Here is a 19,474-nt window from a genome sequence, read left to right on the forward strand (position 1 = left end):
GCTATACAACTACTGAAAAATTTCATCATCAAGAAAAAATATCAATAAGCAAGTTTTTTTTTCCCTTTGGTATTTTTTGTTGTAAAGGATGGCTCTCTGTCAGAGGGATGGGAAGATATATGTTGGAAAATGAAGGTAATCTAAAAACAATATATCAATAAAACTTTAAAAAATAGGTTCATCAAATTATAGGTTATTGTCACTTCAAATGTAGAGTCACATTTTCTCTTCCTGCAATTCCCCGTTGGAGACTCCAACCAACTTTACAAAAGCAAAGAGAAGTGCCAACAAGGTACAAACTGAATGCAAATTCAATTTATTTACATAATTACATATGAACATCTATTCTTAATCCCCCTGCCCTGATCCTCCATTCAAATGTTTTCTATAAATGTAAAAATCAGTGATGAAAAATGAATATTACACAATGGCCAAAATAAGTCAGTGGTTTTACAATGCCATATTGCACATGTGAAGGAAAATGATTAACCTAAAGAACTTGTCTTCCTCCACATAATTAAATCATCCAATGGAAGGAAAATGAATTTTAAGTACCAGTGGCATATCAACATAGATCATTATAGCTATAAATAGAAAATTAAAAGATATGAGAAGCAGCATTTATTATTTCAAAATAGAGACAGTGGTTTAATTTAAAAGTTACAAGAATTCAACAGACCACCCAAAACCAAGGAAATCATAATTCTTAATATACTACAAGTCACACAATGACCAATACTCAATGCCCAGAAATTCCTACTATGAGAATTTTTTGAAGCAAAGGAATATTGGTTATGTTGCTGCAGAATATGAACCCAACTTAGGGTGACCTGCAGGCAATTAGGTGGTCCCGGGGTGGGTCTGATTTCCTATTTATTTTTTATCTTTTATAAATATATCTAGGGGGCAGGTAGGTGGTACAGGGGATAGAGCACCAGCCCTGGAGTCAAGAGGCCCTGAGTTTAAACCTGGCCTCAGACACTTATTAGCTAGGTGATTCTGGGCAAGTCACCTACCCCGATTGCCTCCAAATGTGTGTAGATGTGTACATACATACATATGTACACACAGAGTTTGCAACTTTCTACATATTAGCTAATTATTTGACATGGGAGTAGAAACATACATTAACCTCAGAACAGAATGCTGTCCCAAAACGAGGATAAAATTTAATAGACATATGTAAAATTTTGCATTTAGGTTTCCTTAAAAATTGAACAAAGTACAGCAAAATTTATCATTTTAGCAAATAATGTTTTTGCTGTTATTGTTGTTTTTAGGCAATTGGGGTTAAATGACTTGCCCAGGGTCACACAGTAAGTGTCAAATGTTTGGTCTGAGGCCAGATTTGAACTCAGGTCCTCCTGAATCCGGGGGGGGGGGGGTGCTCATCCACTGCACCACTTAGCTGACTCTAGCAAATAATGTTTTAAATAAAACTAACAATCTGGGTTTAAATTGATCACAACTTCCCTATGAGCTAAAAATAAGATGTTATTACTAAAAAAAACTCATATAATTTTAGGCTACAGTAATAGCAATGTTCAGATCACTGAAGAAAAACTTCTCCAGTCAAACACCCGTAATACTGCACTCTATTCTGGATGCCACTTTTTAGGAAAGATACGTCAGAATATGCTCATGAGGGTCGAAGGAAGAACTGGATGAATAACAATTAAAAGGATTTTGTTTGATATGGAAAATACTAAGAGAGACAAGACAGCTGCCTTACAATTATCTGAAGAGTGTTCATCTGTGAGTGGATTTTTTTTTTCTGAGTTCTCTGAAGTCAACATAGAGGCAAATTTAAGCTAAACCTTACAAAGAATTTTCTAACAAAAGTTTCCAAACAACAAAATGACTGTATAATGAGGTAGTGAGTTCCTTGTTCCTGGAAATATGAACGACTCCCTGTCCAGGGTTCTACAGAAGAAATTTTGCATCGGGCAAGAGATTGAATTAGGTGATGTCCAACATCCCTTCCAACTCTGAAAGGCTATGACTCTGTGACATTCTACTTCTAGCATTAAAAATTCATCACCTTCAAAGAAAGTAAGGAAGTTGAAGGGAGAGAAGGTATTGTAGCTTGCATCTGATCAGTGTCATTTATTAACTCTGATAAAACATTGAGAAAGAGGTTGAAACTTGGTTCAGATTAGTTTGTCTAGGACTGGGCTATTTTGTTCTTAAATCTCAGGTTTCCTTCCTTCCTTCCTTTTTTTTTAGACTAGGTCTCCCTCTCTCACCCAGACTGGATGTGTAGTGGTCACTCAGCCCAATCCCACTTCTGTTTGTCATGGAAGCTTTTACCTGCTCTATTCCTAACTCGGGGAGGATTGCCCCTACTTGGGCAGTCTGGTGGCCCTATCTCCCTGGGGCTTACAATATTGGTGTTGAACTTAGTTTGGATACCCAATTGACTTTAGCCTTACTGTAGCTGAGAACTCCACACCTCAAGTGATTCACCAGCCTCTGCCTCCCTGACAGCAGGGATTACAGGTATGTACCACCACGCCTGCATGTTTTTCACATATATAATTAAGAGCTGATTGTATGTTGTGGGGAAAAAAATTAAATTAAATTAGTGATCAAACACAGTGACCATAAAATTGACAGACTACCTTCTGGAACTGAATAGTACGTGGGCACTTTTTTAAGTAATGAAGACCTTGCAATGGCTTCAAATATTGTCATGCTCTCAAAGCAAACCTGATTGTTCCTACTTTCTCCCCTTGGTCTCTATGACACCTTGTCTCTATAATAGACTAAGTATAATCAACATGAAGGTGGACAAAGTTAAAACTCCTCAGACAGCCTCATCCACCTATACTAATCCAAGACTGAGGGTAGGGGGAGGTATTAAAAGCCTACGGAGCTCATTACCCTCCTTTTTATCTGAAAGTGATATTGTAGACCAACTGCTTTCTCCACGCATGAATGTGACTAAAAGCCTATGACCAATGGTCCTTCCCACAACGGATGGCACCAAGTACTGTCCCATGGCTTGTGGCTACACCAGGTAAAAACATGCCAATGTCTTGAAGTCCAACTTCCTGGGTTAACAGTCTCAAAAGCTTTACTCAAGAAGGCAAAATGCTAATTCTTAGAGAAAAGAATGTAATATTCCTGGCTCCTGTGTTTAGGTTAGGTTGGTCTACTTGGCACTATTCTTTACCAGAAGGTTACAATTGTACATAAGCATTTAGCACTGTTTCTTGAAGATTATTTTTCTGGCCCCCGTGTCACTCCATGGTAGCTTACCACACAACCTGGGCCTGGAGTTCTCACTGCTACCCATTTATTCACTCTATGCAGGAAGTTAAACCTAACTGTAATCTTGACTTCACCTTGAATGTTAAACACTAAACACTAAAAATACAGGAGGTCTATTTAACAAACATCTCCACTATTCAGATTACAATGTAACATCAATTAGAAGACTCCTGGCATCAAGTCTATATTCAGTTTCACAATGAATTTTCATAAGGTAATCTCCCCACAAACCTTATTCTTTAGCAGATGCAACCAATAATGTTCTTTATTTCTTAAAATTTTTTACAAACCAAGTTCATTATAAATATTATAAAGTTCTAAAAGTTAACAGACACATAATTTTCTTTGAAGTATATACATTGCCAATTGATATTTTCATCTTCTACGATGTTAAGAGTTAGCAACTGCAACCTTTTCCTCAAAGAAATAGTACAGAAATGCTAAAATCAGAGCAGCAAGGATGGTTTTTCAGTCAATCCCATTCAAGAAAATTTATTAAGTGCATCCCATGAGCAAGGCACTGTGCTTTACAGCAGTAAAGAAAACACTGCCAAAATGCCCAGGTTAAAAACTAAGAGTTTAGAAGATTTTGATTATATACAATATGAGGAAGACAAGGAGAAATGGGCACTGAAGAAATAATAAAGCCAAAAGAGTGGGGCAAAAATCAAGACCCTGATGACACTTAGCCAGGAAAACTAGGAAAGGGTCAATTTGCTGAATAAGCACACATGGAAGACTTTTTAAATTATACTTTAGAGAATGTTTCTCTGGGGTAAATTTCTTCTACTTAATTAATGAATTTCAACATGAAAGCGCTTCTACATAGCTGCTATATATTCATTCAAATGGTTATCTGAGCAGGGAGTACCCATCAGTCCATTAGGTCATTAAAAGCTCTCTATGACTATGGAGAAAGCATGAAACAACATGTTCCCGAGCTACAGATAAATACATAAAACATTAAGCAACTGAAACAGACAAAAGGTATTTCAGGCAGGCAGTGCTATGATAATAGAAATTAATCTGCTAATTTCTAGAAGGAATATGTAGTAATAACACATTGAAAAATGGCAACAAAATGTGGTTTTAGCCAGACTGTGGTAATAGATATTTAACAGCTGAATGCATTTTGAGGGACAATAAGGTGCCCTGTTCAGCAAATCCAGAGTTCAAGAATATCGATCTTCCCAGGCCAGTAAGCCTAAACTAAACTCTTTGGGATTCTGAATGGTCCTCTAACCTCTACTGGGGTTCAAAGAAAGAGCTTTTGGAGGCAACAGGAAGATGTCCTCATTCTTTTCTCCCTTTCACCTCAGTTTTATGAATGAACAGAATCCTCGATGAGTGAATCATCTTATCAGCCACCTCAGCTTCTCATCAGCAGCAGGACGTGATAACCATTGTTGCAGACAATAACTGACTTCTAAAGCACATTTGACTTCCAGACATTTCACTTTTACCGTGAGCTGACTCAGGGATGTGGTGTGTGGAAATAAAGGGCTTGCCAGGGAAAAACCCACACCAATCATCCTCGGATGTTCCCAGTGGAACTAGCCCCTGGATTCTTGAAAGCTGGGCCAGCAGAGCGCAAACTCTTGCAGGTGCTGGACAGCCAGGAAGGCTTCAAAATAAATACCTGGCAACGTGTGCTGATGTGAGAAGGGGCCCAGAACTGATATTCTTGGCTCCAGTAACTAAAGACAACTATGTACAGAAGTATAGAGGAGTTTTGACCTGTGGTGTAGAAGTAGGCATACTAATAGACTCATAACTAGTGAGAAGTAATAAAGGAAGCCAAAATAAATGTGGTTATTTAATAACATCTTGGCTTCTCTCATCTAAGGGAAAGAGCAAACTTTCCAAAGGATTTTAGAATCACAAAACAGACCTTACTTTTGGAAATATAAGCAATTTCTAATTTTCAGACTAAATGTGACTATATTTTTGAGGAGTCAAAATGAGATTCAAAGTGTAACTTTTTCATGTGACTATAATTGGTTGTAGTTCTAACATGAGAGCCTCAGTAGTTTTTTTTTTTTTTATTTTGTTTTAAGGGCAAGGAGACAAATGAAAGAGAAAAAAAATTGTCCTATGATCTATGACCCTTACAGTGTCATTCTGCAAGGCCCATGGCTTTGTATCAAGGTGAAACTTAATGACGTTTCTCATTTTCACAAGAATAAAAACTAAATAGTCCTTGATGCTTTAACATAATGTTATTGTAACGGCTAAAAAAACACATGCACACAAACATACACACATACAACTCTTGCATCCAAAATACCTGGTAGAAATAACCAGTGCCCACATTCCTTCCAACCATCCTCCTCATTGGTTGTACTTGGTTCTACAGTGGACCTAGACAGTCAAAGTTACTTGTGCAATAACAACATAAAATGTAAACAGAAATCATCACAGGGTTTTCCATGGAGTTCAGTGCTGCTATCGAATAATGTCCAAATAATGCACTTCTGGGTACAGAGAGTTAATAAGAAGAGCCAGAAAACTTTTCCCATCCTGAAGACAATGGCCAGGATGCTTTATAAACTGGGATGCTTGGGAGATCTGTTCCTGATACTCTACATACTGTTTGCTTGAAGACATGGATTCAAGAGTATTTAGTGCCTAAAAAACAAAGAAGATGACATTTAACTGTACATAGGCATCTCACAGCACGTACCTATTTGAAAATGCAATTTAAGTATCAGTACCAGGGAAAATGTACAAAACTAGAAAAAAGCATCTTTATATGCCTCTGTGTGTGTATACTTACATATATGCTATAGAGGAGGCCCCAATAAACAACATTTAGAAGCAAAACTACTTTCCCTGATTTCTAAGGTCTTCAATAACCTGACTCCACACCACCTTTTCAACCTTATTTCCTGATTCCAGCACTAGCTTCCTCAAATACCAGCTTCATTCTGCAATTCATTCTTCTGCCCATTCTTTTCTCCCTACTTGGAAAGGGCTCCTCCCCATTCCCACACAAACCCAAATCCAATCCATTCTGCAGAGCCATCTCAAGTCCCCTCCCCTCTAGGACCATCCCATCCTACACTTCTCTTTCCCGTGCTCAACTCGTCTTTCGACGAAGAGTCAACACCACTTAGTCTAATTCTTCTGTGTTTTCTGTGCATGAGGTTGGTCCCCCTGAGAGGCAACAAGTTTACTTCCATTCAGTAGACCTTAGAACATTCATTTTGTTAAAACATTCTTAGAACTTAAGGCCTAAGTCATCCTGTCATTTAAAAATTTTTGCATGAACCAAGCTTCAAAAGTCATTTGCTAAGAGGTAAAAGCAGCCTGACTTAAAGGCTCTTAAGTCAGCACACCCCTTCTTTTAAGCACATCATACTCCCTCTTTTCTTTAGAGGATATGAGTCAAATCAAAAAGTTGAAAGGGGTCTGCTATGCTTCTCTCCTAGGAGAGCAAAGAGAAAAGAAAATACTCAGATCAATGAAAGGAAGAAGCAGTGTTTGACTCCAGAGAGAAGGGGAAGGTGCCCTGGCTTTCTACCCTTCCTGAGCAGATGTTCCTACTGTGCATTAATAAGGGAGTTACAGATCAGGAAATTGGCACTAACAGGGACAGCTGGATAACAACAACCACAATAAGGATGGACAGAAAGATGGAGAGATAGAGATGATATGGATATATCTATCTATAAACATACAGTTATAGATATATGGTTTTATCTGAGGTGAAGAGAGATGGGCTCTGACCTTGCTCAGGGAGCAGGCACAGAGAAGATCTGATAAGGGCAAGAGGTGAGCTGGCAGGTTAAAGATAAATTACCAAGAGCTTCACATCATTCGAAGCCAAGTAGTTGCAGATAAACTAATGGAGAGTTCTGTTGCATCAAATTAAGATTAAGAGTAGCATAAATTGTTATAGTAACTGTTGAGAATTAAAAAGCAAAGACACATCCATGTGTCTTAGAAATTTTGCAGTTAAAAATTAGAAGTGACCCCAGAGTCCTAGTCAAACCCCTGGTTTGATCTTAGAATTTTATTTTTTATTCTGAGTTTAACAAACACAAAAACATTTCCATATACAAAATAGAATAGAAAAAGAGGATTATATATGAAAATGCAAATCTCTCATGCATAGCTTTGCGTGCGAGCGAGCATGCGCTCGCACGCGCAGGCGCACACACACACACACACACACACACACACTAATTCAACATATTACTTTCAAAGCTATCCTACCTGACTTTGTTTCCTTCTGAATTTCCTTTAGCTTTTTCCCATGCACTGTTAAAAATGCCTCAATTACCTTTCTTTTCTTTCTTGCCAATCCTATCACTAGCTCCCTCTTCTTGTTGTGTAATTGCTTTCTGGTTCTGCTTACTTCACTTTGTATCACTTCACATAAATCTTCCCATGCTTGTCTGAATTATTCATATTCTTAGCTTCTTAGATGCAGTGAGTGGTTTTCCACTGCATTCATGCAGTGACTATAACTTGGTCAGCCATTCCTCAACAAGTGGGCAGTAGCCACCTTGTTTCTAACTCTTTGCTACTACAAAAGATAATCACTGCTAAACTTTTTAGAATGGCATTTATTGTTTCCATTGCTTTATAATCTGGCTTCCCTCCCCAGAATTCCACTGATAATACTACCTCCAAGGGTTACCCTTAACTTCTCAGTTGCAAAATTCAATGGCTTTTTCTTCTTCCTGATTTTCTTTTGCTTTTCTGTAGCATTTTGTCCATTCAATGCCTTTTTTATTCTCTCCCCACTCTGACTTCTATGACACTGCTCATCTACCTACCATTCTATTAGAAGAACCTCCTAACTAGCTTACCTGACCCCAATCCCTTCGTTACACAGTTGCCAAATTAATCTTCCTGATCCATATGTCTGGCTGTGTCACTCCCTTGCTCAAAAACCTTCAGTAGCTCCCTATTACACAGAAAGAAGCTATTACATACTTGCTGAGCTTTTGGAGAGAAATGTAATTCAGAACCAGACTTCAAACGAATTCGATCTTCTGCAGGAACTTGAACTGAAAGGAAGGCAGCCATGCTTCTTGCAACCACACGGAACCTTGGAAAATGCAAAGGCAATAGGAGGAACCAATCACAATTTACATAGACATTACAAATCAAGTGTAGGAATTTCTACCAAAATTCAACCATGGTAAAGAATATCTCCATTTTTTGTTAATGCCTTCAATAAATCTTAATCTCAAGCAAAAAATACATATATATATATATTACTTATGTCATATAGAGCTTTAGCATATTTTAATCCTTTATAACATCATATATAGCACATCAAATTCAGGTACAAGAATAAAAGCATATCCCCTCAACCAAGGGAAAAATTTGATACCAAGGAGCACACTAGCCCTTAGGGATTTATGAAATTAATTTGTAGCCCTTAAAGATTAAAAACAAAGCCAAACCATATTTTTTTTTAAATTAAGTATGATTAAATTAAGGCAGCTAGGAAAAGTGGTATAATGTTATACCTCAGGCTACTCAAAGATTAATTTATAGATTTGCTATTGATCATGGATGGTTTGTCCTTTGTCCTCAAAAAGGACCATAACATCAGGAAGATGATGACATGACTTGCGACTGAATTGGATTTGAGTGAGGGAGAGCTGTGTAAAGTCACCAGCCTCACTTTCTCCTCCAGAGCCATCTGGGTCCAGGGGCCAGATATAGATCAGGACAACTGATGAAGGTTCAGAATGCAGTGAGAGACCTTGGCCTTGCAGAGGTTCCCAAAGTAGGCAATACTGCCCCCTGGGGGGCACTGGAACAATCCAGAGGGCAGTAGAAGCCTTAAGTGCAACTGGGGGTTGTTGAATAAAAATAAGGGGGCAGTAGAAGCATAAGGAAAAAAGATCAGAAAATTTTTAAAAACTGTTCAAACATGTTTTATCTGTTGTGTAACAGAGTTAAAGTCATAGTGATTACATTATTTTCCAAATAAACACACACTATAAGTAATAATCGATAAGTAGTCAAGTCCACCAAGAGGTCTTAACAAGCAAGTGTTGGCAGGTGAGAGCTACAGTTACATTAAATACTGGACAATATGAAAACAAATTTTGAAGAGAAATTAACTTGCAGAATCCTGTTGAATTCTACAATATGCTAAGAAACATAGTGTTAAAATATAGACTTGTTGGATTTGGAATGGCTGTATTTCACTAAGTCTGGCTCTTCCACAGGAATGTTGCTATTCCAAAGGTATGAAAAATATCTTCAATACTGATTAGGACTAGAAGAATGTAATAGGAGATAATTAAGCATGAAGAGATAATCTAGAAGTCTAACCAAGCCAAGACACATATTCTTTCATACAAGATTCTAATTCAAACCTTTGGGGTTTTGTTTGTTTATTTTTTAAGACTACTCGGATTCCTTTCTCACCACTTACCCTTCTTACCAACAGGCTTTAACACATCTTTGATGATTAAATTTTTAATTCAACTGTCTGTTTTGTCCTTGTGCTTGCTAACTTTATATATCTTAATACATAAAGCAAATAAAGTCATGGCTTTATATGAGATTATATAGACATATACACTTTTTTTTTACTGTCATTCTGGAAAACCTAATTTTTAAGCTTAAAATATCAGCAAGGGTACCAAAAGGACCAAATAGAATAATAAGATTTAGAATTGAAAGGGACTTTGGGGAGTATCTAGTACAAACTCCCCATTTTACATAAAAGAAAGCTGAGTTCATGAAAGGTGAAGTCATTTGCCCAAGATCACACAGCTAATAAGTAGAAGAGTAGGTCCTCTGATTAAATCTATCACACTTCCCACTACACTATATTGTCACCATAGGCTTCTGAAACCTACTAGATTGGTAGAAATATAGGCTACGCTTTTCCCTAAAATACGGTTTATGTAAAACCTGAATGTGGCCTAGACATCAAAACATCAAGAACAAACCATCACTGAAGCAGGTCAAAACTCCTTTACACCTTGGTAGTTTTCTTAAATTGCTTTGGCTAAAAAAATTCATCACTTGGTGGCCAACGTTCTGCTTAGAAGCTCCACTCAAGTAACATAGGTTGGTCCAAAAGAATGTAAGCTCCTTGAGATTTAAGGATTACTTTACTTCTGTCCTTGTATGCTCAGTATCGAGTATGGAACCTGGCAGAGATTAGGTGTTAATGAGTGAATGGTCCTTAATAGCAGGCATACAGTCCATCACCGGGCCCGTGCTCAGGCTTCTTCTGGCTCAGGGCAACAAGCCAGAGCTTCCAAAACATAGTTCAGTGTCCTCTCCATATGACAGTGAGACACTAGAGAAAGACTCCAATGGAGGTAGTTTGGTCTATAATTGGTAGTGGTCTTTACTTCATACCTTTGTTTTTTTTTTTTCATCACAGACTTCATTTAGTTTTAAACTAATGGGGTGAATCAACAGTTTTTTCATCAGCATCCATACCAGTTTTGGAATTGGGAATTCATGAAGAGGAATATTTCCTTACAATTCTTACCTGTTGGACAAGGGAGACTTCCTGCCTAGTCCAATGGCACCTAGTATCCCTGAGCTCAGTCTCTCCTCTGCTGCCTGGCTTTGTCTGTTCTGGATCCCAAGAAGAGTCCGGATGACTGATCCAATCAGCACAGTGTCATCCTGCTCGGCCTGGATCAGGGACAACTGCAGTGCTTGGTGCCACCACAAAAAGAGCTTTGCCTCATCTCGCACAGAGCTTGGAGTGGGTACATATGAAAAGAAAGGGAAAAATAAGGAGCGGATTTGCACCCTGACCTGCTATTCTCTCCCAGATTTAGGTTTACATTTGGTTTTCAAGTTCATGATACATGCTATAAACCATAATGTAAGCTGAAAGCTCAAATAAAAATATTACTTTTATAAAAGAAACCTATAAGGAAATATGCATAAGATCATCAACTTGTAGTGGAAACAAAACTGGCTTGGCAATCTGGGTGCTAGTCCCTACATTCTCTGAACTAGTTGTATAACCTCAGGCAAATCTTTTCCTTGTCTAGGCCTGTCTCAGTTTCCTCATCTGTAAAATGAAGTGGACAGGAAAAGAGGAAGAGTTTGTATTACATGTCCTCTAAGGTCCTTAGTGCCAACATTCCATCATTCTAAGGGTTTCCGGTAATCTGCTCTACTATTTGCAACCAGAGTTTACAGTAAAAAATGTTTTACTTTTAATGGGAGGTTTCATATTTTAATACTCTATAGCTTCCCTTGTAATCACTTAGCAAGGTCTTCTAAGGCACAAGGCCTGGCCCTGAAACCAAATTAAAATGTAATGGGGGAATATTTAACAAAATAAATAAAAATATAATAGAGTATTTGTAATGTTAATACATGATTTCTAAATCAATATACAGCCCACAGGGATCCTTCTGTAGGGTTTAGTGGTCCCATTTCTATTTGAGTTTGAAACCACTGTTCTAAGGTATTTCCAAAGGCATTGAGTCATCCCAGCTATACATTCAATTCATTCATTTAATCAAAAGCACATTGAGAAAAATCTGGCATAGGATTGTCCTTATCTGTTTTATATACCATGTGTCTCTTTGTGTTTATGCTCAATGAAAGCTTAAATACTCACATTAAAATAAAACATTAAGTTAACCAAGTAATATGTTTAATATGGCATCCAGACAGAACACCAACAACATACCTGGGATATACCTGTTCCAGCCACTTTCCTAACGTTAGCAACATTTTCATTTCATTTCTTAGTGTTTGCTCACTATTTAAACACTGAAGCATATAGACATACAGTGTCAAATAACTTCCAAGGGACAGGCACTCCTGAATAAAGTCTTCTATGGTGAGTTCAGGAACTTGAAGGGATACCAGGATAGGACCCCATCCCAAATGATAGTTGAGGGAGTCTAATAATAGAACAGGAAGCAGAGAAATTAAGTAAACAGACCAGAATCAAACATAATAACTCAATTATTCTAATAAAGCCTTTCATTTTAAACTTTATAATGTGAAATTATTTCTCATATTAGTCTTAAAGAAAATCAGCACATCAACTCTTACATAAGAAACATTCAGGAACCAAACATTTGACTGAGATGAGATGCAGTATAATATACAGGAAATCTGACTGAGCTAAGATTAGAAGTTTCTAATTTCTAGGCCATTATCTTTCATCTTGCTCAAAAAAACATTTAAGTTACCTAATGAAGCAGACTACCATGCCAGATACTATATAAACAGAATATATGAACCTCTTTCCTGCCCCCAGAAATTGCAATCTTGGGAGACAAGAAATACATACATACATACACCAATTGGGGTTAAGTGACTTGCCCAGGGTCACACAACTAGTAAGTGTCAAGTGTTTGGTCTGAGGCCAGGTTTGAACTCAAGTCCTCCTGACTTCAGGATTGGTGCTCTATCCACTGAACCACCTAGCTGCCCCTGGAAATATATATGTGTGTGTGTGTGTGTGTATACACATATATATATATATACATACATATATATATATATATATATTTTAACAATACCATATTAAGGGATTAGGAAAGGTAATGGGCAGGGGAGGGAAATAAGAGCATTCATTTCTCAGTGTATTATTATCATATTATTATCATGTTCAGATAGTAATCTGTTAAAAATGTTTCACAAAATCATGAAAGGTAACTATTGGTTCTAAATCAGAAATTTAAACAATTAAACATTCCCTTTTTTCTCTGGTAATAAGATTTAAGCAAATTTTCTGAGTCATGGGATGCTAGGGTTATAGGAATTGGGGCTAGAAGAATCCTGAGAGGTTATCTAGTACAAACTCTTTATTTTTACAATGAGGAAAATGAGATAATTGATATACTTCAGGTCATACAAGCTGTAAGTAGCAAAGTGAAGATAAAGTTAGGAATATAATAAGAATTAGAGCCTTAAAGTAGTCTATGTACACATTATGACATAAACTTGCAAAATTATCATTCTGATATCAAGAATGCTACCCACTTGCCATGACCCTCAGACTTGCAACTCTCGACACTGAAATGGAAAATATCACGGGAGACATCTTTGCAGACATGCCAATAGTTCCACTGCACTTATTAGGGTGGTTTTGGAGACATACAAAGCCCACTTCTACCTGTCAGTTGATTGTGCGTGTGTGTGTGTGTGTGTGTGTGTACATATTCTATTCACAAGGTACACATCTTAAAAAAAAGAGAAATTTACATGATAATTTTGTTACATATTTAAAAGGACTAGAAAGTTGTATATAATAGATCTGCAGTTTCATGTGCAATCATCTTTTTTTATACTATGTTATGGAAATGCTTGTTTTATTCCATAAATTAAAAATAAATAAAACATAAACAAGAAAAATTTTTAAAAAGAAAAAAAACTAAAAGTTATCTTAAAAATATTGAGAAAAGTGCACCAGTTAAACAATATTCTTTATCTGAGAGTTGGTGATGATTCTATGTTATTATTAGTTATGCTACAAGGGTAACTTTTCAATCAGATGATGGAAAAGAAAGCCATACCTAAAACTGAAAAACTGAGGAGAAAAAAATGAACCTCAGAGGTTCTCCAATCAATCAACAAGGATTTACTAAACACCTACCACAAATGCTGTCCTAACTCCAGACCAACTCTTTAATGTTATACATAAAGAAATGGAAGCCCAATAGTTAAATGTCTCACCTGAGATCATACAGTGAGTGGAAGAGCTGAGAGTAGAACCCACACCTAACTTCAGTGTTGTTTCAACAATGCATAACTGAAAACTTAACAACTGAAACTGGAGAGTAAAGTAAGCAGCATAGAAAAATGTCAAGGACAAACACTAAGATTCAATCATGGTTTAGTAAGAGTACATGGTTAAGTTTTCCACAATAAATAAAAGATTTAAAGTAATGATGACTGGGATAATAAAATTCTATACCACCAATGTAATATTAATCAAAGATATAATCAAAAGGCATAAATAACATGAGTATGATTTATTTAATAAAAAAAATACCAGGGCAGCTAGGTGGCACAGTGGATAGAGCACCAGCCCTGGAGTCAGGAGGACGTGAGTTCAAATCTGGTCTCAAACACTTACTAACTGTGTGACCCTGGGCACTTGCCTTTAAAAAAAAAAATACCCCCTCCCCATCCCAAAAAAGGGAGCTATATTCACAGACACACAAGAATTCAGAATGATACCTCCCTGATTCATGTTGTTCTTTTTCATCTCCTAGATCCCAATATATCATCCTTTGTAACTGAAGTTTTCCCAGAAAAGACAAAACTATGATGCAAGATGATGCTCACTCACCATCCTGGAAGTACGCAGTGATACAGGCCTCTGTAATTTCAGCCATGTGTCGGACAGAAGCCAAGCTTTGGCATGCTGCTGTCAAAAGGGGCAGCACTACTAGCCCATGTACTTTCTGGTCAATCCAGTTCCGGACACTGCCCCGAAGGAACTCAGCCGTTGGGACACTAGCATTATTCATCATCGTTAAAACTTCAACAAAGAGTCTGCTGAGGGCCATATGGCGAGTCTGGTTATCCATATCTGAAGGGAATAAAATATATACATATCCACTGCTACTCATAGCTAACTCATCACTGGTCCTCCAATGTTATTAAAATTCATCTCATGAAGGAAAGAACAGCAACATTTAAATTCTTAGCTACAGTCTGTGCAGACTTCAGAGTTTATAGTTTCTAAAAGAACCAAAACATAGCCATTCCATAGTTCTAGCAAGTTAATAAGTGTTGGCCTCCTGCATGAAAATGTATCTTCTAGGTACTAAGGGGAAGTTAATGCTTTCAAAACACCTAGGAGCCATGGTATATGAAAGCAGTAATATGCTAAGTGATAATAAAAAAGCTACTTTTGGAATGTTTAGCTAGGCATATTTCATTTCTTAGACATTCAAATACAAAAATAAACAAAAAAGTTCAAAGGTTAATGGTAGTCTGAGAAGCAGAGAATTGTCATGGACAGAGAGCATCTGAGTCAGGAAGACATGAATTCAAGTTCAAGCTCTGAAACGCATTGGATACATGACCCTAGGCAACTCTTTTAGAGTTGCAGAGTAAGACTACAGTTACAGAACAATTGTCGATCTGTATTTGTAGAACACATTTCTTCACAAGTCCAATTTCTCCAACCCACTGATCCCCAACCTCACCAAAAAAAGGGTAAGATACTTAGAAGCATTTATTACTATGTTAAACTTCAAGATCAATGAGCCCATTGATAAGAAGGAATATCAATTATCATACTAAGTTAGATTGAGAAGCTAAAAGTACAAAAACTGGTAAAGATTGTAGGTTAGCAGGAAGCTGTAACCCAGTTCTCTCCCAAAGCAACTGTAATAAAGATCAAGGAAGAACACCAAACCAAGGAGAGAGAGGAAAATCCAAGGAGAAATCACAAGAGGTCATTTTTCCATCCCAAAATCACAGAGTCCTAGACAAGTTGCTAATAAGGTAACACACCAGGGACAGACCTACAGCTCAGTTGCTTTAACCCTAAAGGAGGATTTCCATTCATCCTGTAGATCTGAGGTGGGGCCTGTAGATAGGTAGAAAGGGCAAGGACAAGTCCTAACACAAAGTTTCAATTCAGGAAATAAAGTTGAAAGAATGAGAATGAGAAAACTGGAAGAATGTCATGAAAAGACGTGAATGATAGAGAGGTATTATGGAGCCAATACAAAAACCTAGATAAAGAGAATAACTCCAAAACATCTACAAAGCAAAGCCTCAAATAAAAAGTCAACTTGCTACGAAGTCACTAGAATGCCTGGAAGACTTTTTTTTAATGTTAAAAATCATATAAATAAAGTGACAAGAGGCAGAGTGAAGAGAAGCATTTTTGCTTAATTCATCTACCACATCTCTTTCACAACAACCTAGAAAACATGCCAGACCAAATTCTCATCAGGAAAGCCATGAAAAAGACACAGTGAGTCATTTTCCTAGCCTAAGGAAGCTTAGGAAGACAGATAGAGACGTCTGACGACCTGAGGTGAGGGTGCGACAGCAGTCATGACGGCCACAAGAAGCATACTAGTGCCCAAGGACAGAGAGGGAGCCAAGACAAGAGTACCAAGACAGTAATTACCAGGGAAAAGAGAGATCTCAGGGGACCCCTGAACTAGTGCTGGGAGCACGAATGGTTCCAAAACTTGCAGCTCTATCACCCACTGTCCAGTTCTGGATCACAGATCTAGGATAGAAAGGTGTGGTGGCAAGCGAATGGGGCCCTAGTTTTCCCCCCTACCCAAAAAAAGGCAGACTGGACACAAGCCCAACAAGAATTCCTAAAAGAGATAAGAAAATTATTTTTAAAACCAAATAAAAAATATGGAAGAAATATATGAAAAGAGAATTAACATTTTGGTAAAAGAGTTACAAAACCTTACTGAAGAAAGTAACTCCTTGAAAATCAGAATCAGTAAAACAGAAACTAACAACACCATGAGACATCAAGAAATAATAAAAGACTAATGACTCCATGAGACATCTAGAAATAATGAAACAAAGTCAAAAGACTGGAAAAAAAAAGAAAATATGAAATATCTCATTAAAAAACTGACTTATAAAATAGACTGAAGAGAGATAATCTAAGAATCACTGGACTACCTGAAATCCATGAATAAAAAAATAGCCTGGATATCATATTTTGAGAAATTATAGGGAAAACTACCCAGATATCTTAAAATCAGAGGGCCAAGTAGAAATTGCAAGAATCTGCTGATGACCTCTTAAGTGAGATCACAACTCTAGAGAAAAGAAATAGAAATGAGAGCTCTCAAAGAAAGACATAAAAGAATTAATAGCTGAGCACAAGAAGTATGAAATCTTACCCAAGTAACAGACTTTCTGAAAATCAGAATGGCCCAAATAGAAGTTAATGACTCTGAGACAAAAAGAAATATTAAAAAGAAGTCTAAAGACAAAACAATAGAAGAAAATACAAGGCATCTCAAATAAAAAACAAATGACTTTAAGAAAGAAGACAAAGATAATTTAAAAAATTTTAGACTACTAGAAAGTCATAGACAAAAAAACTGAGCCTATATCCACATCCAAAGAAAGAACTATGGAATCTGAATGCAGATTGAAGCATACTATTTGCTAATTTTTTTTCTCTTCTGTTGAGTTTTGTTTCCTCTTTCTGGTGGTCCCTCTTATTGGTTCTAATTCTAACTTACAACATCACTAATGTGAAAATATGTTTAATAGGAATGTATATGTATAGCCTATATCAGATTGTGTGCTGTCTTGGGGAGGATGGTAGGGAGCAAGGTGGAGAAAAATTTTAAACCCAAAAGCATATGGAAGTGACTGTTGATAAATCAAAATCAATTAATTAAAAAAAGAAAAACTAACCCAAGATATCATACTTCAGGAAATTATGAATGCAAATTTCTCTGATCTATTATGCCCATAAGGCAAAGTGACAAAAAAAAAAGAAAGAAAGAAAAAGAAAAATTACTGGTTAACTCCTGAAATTCCAAAATGAAAACTTTCATGAATGTCCTAGCCAAAATTCAGAGTTTCTAGCTAAAGAAAAAAAAAACTTTAAGCAGCCGGAAAGAAAGTGTTCAAGTTCTAAGGAGCTACAGTTAAGATTGGGTAATATCTGGCAACTACCGCCATAAAGGAAGTAAAGAGTATGTCATATGATATTCTAAAAGGCAAAAATATAGACTTATAGCCAAGAATAACTTACCCAGAGAAACTCAGAATAATCCTATGGAGAAACAAATGCAACTCCCAAACATTCCTTATGAGAAGAACAGAGCTACATATAAACTTTGGAAGAAAAACACAGAAGTCAAAAGAAACACAGAAAGGTAAATATGAATGAGCAATCAGAAAGGGCTATACAAGGATGAAGTGGTTATATTCCAATATTAAGAGAAGATATAAATGTCTCTTCAGAAGATTAAGTTCATCACATTACTGTACTGCCAGTGGAGCTGTGAATTGGTACATCCATTCTGGAAAGTATACCCCAAATTTACTAAACTATGCATATCCTTTGACCAACGGATACCACCATTAAGCCTACACTCCAAAGAGTGGAAAGAACTCTTGAAAAAATTCATATGTACAAGAATATTTATAGAAGTTCTTTTTGTAACATACGGTAATGAACTGGAAACCAAGGGGGTACCCATCAATTGTGGAATGGCATTCCTGCACTGTAAGAAAAGATGAAAAGGATAGTTTGAGAGAAACATAAGAAGCTTTTTACGAAGTGATACAGAATGCAGTGAGCAAAACCAAAAGAACAACTTACATAATAACATTATAAAGACAAACAGCTTTGAAAGATTTAAGAAGCTTAGTGGGATAAATGGTAAACTAAAAGTTTAACAACAGAGATGGAAATAAGCACTACCAAAAAATACTGCAGAGGTCAGAGGATCTTTCTTCCAGCAAGTATAGAAGACCAGAAAATTTTACAGTGACCTACATATATAACAGGATATTTTTCTTTCTACCATGGCCCAGTCATTGCTACTACATTACATATCTACAGAGTACAAGTTGGCTGACTCCCTTCTGAAAAAGAAAGAAAATTAGAATGCTTCTCCACTCTCTAGGTGATCAGAGAGAATAAAACATTTCTTTAATAAAAATGAAAGCGTTTGTGTTTTTTTTTTCCCTGAGTTAAAAACAAAGACAAAAGGATGTGAAAATGCATAATGGAACCCTTCAGGAAGTTAGAGAATGAAAGAATGTGTGTGACACAGAAGAAAGACTTGAAGAATGGCTGCTGAACCCCTGAAGCTAAGTAAGTAAATGAAACTCTTCCCAATGAGAGAGAATTGGATCTTTGGAGGAAGAGACATCTCCCATTTCGTTGTTACCATCATTCCAAGCTATTTGGCTAAAACAAGTTAGCAATTTTTCCATTTGTCACTTACCTGGTGGATTAAAGACAACAATGTCATCCAAAAGCTTAGACATTTCCTGTTCGAGTACTGCAAAAGTAATTTTTCCATTTTGTTCCAGAGAGCTAAGAAACTGTACCACCTGGCGAGTGAAAGCTAGGCATTTTGGAACTGCATCCTAATGGAAAACAAAAGATTTTCAAGTCAGTTCAACTAAAATTCAATGAACATTCACATTCAACAACAGAAGCATTTTTTTTTTAATTTGACATTCATTATCTCATTTGATTGTCACAACAATCCTGGGAAGAAATGATGCTGGTATTAATTGATTCCAATTTAGG

At 36.8% G+C, this 19,474-nt stretch overlaps 1 protein-coding gene across 2 annotated transcripts in view; it reads right to left on the minus strand.

Annotated features, from left to right (window-relative positions):
* Window positions 1–5,277: 5,277 nt before the first annotated feature.
* Window positions 5,278–19,474, minus strand: part of EPG5 (ectopic P-granules autophagy protein 5 homolog) — a 123,520-nt gene continuing 109,323 nt past the window's right edge. Inside the window, exons 39-44 of one of the 2 annotated variants that reach the window (XM_027868838.1) lie at window positions 19,164–19,308; window positions 14,543–14,785; window positions 11,924–12,140; window positions 10,757–10,972; window positions 8,218–8,332; window positions 5,278–5,901 (exon numbers count right to left, since the gene is read on the minus strand). In XM_027868838.1, coding sequence (XP_027724639.1) covers window positions 5,719–5,901; window positions 8,218–8,332; window positions 10,757–10,972; window positions 11,924–12,140; window positions 14,543–14,785; window positions 19,164–19,308 — 1,119 coding nt within the window. In that variant the 3' untranslated portion in view covers window positions 5,278–5,718. Of the gene's footprint in view, window positions 5,902–8,217; window positions 8,333–10,756; window positions 10,973–11,923; window positions 12,141–13,886; window positions 14,021–14,542; window positions 14,786–19,163; window positions 19,309–19,474 lie in introns of those variants that run through there. The other variant, XM_027868839.1, reaches the window with a different exon arrangement.

This window comes from Vombatus ursinus, unplaced genomic scaffold, assembly GCF_900497805.2.
Source record: "Vombatus ursinus unplaced genomic scaffold, bare-nosed wombat genome assembly UNPS02014791.1, whole genome shotgun sequence".
NCBI classification, from domain to species: Eukaryota; Metazoa; Chordata; class Mammalia; order Diprotodontia; family Vombatidae; genus Vombatus; species Vombatus ursinus.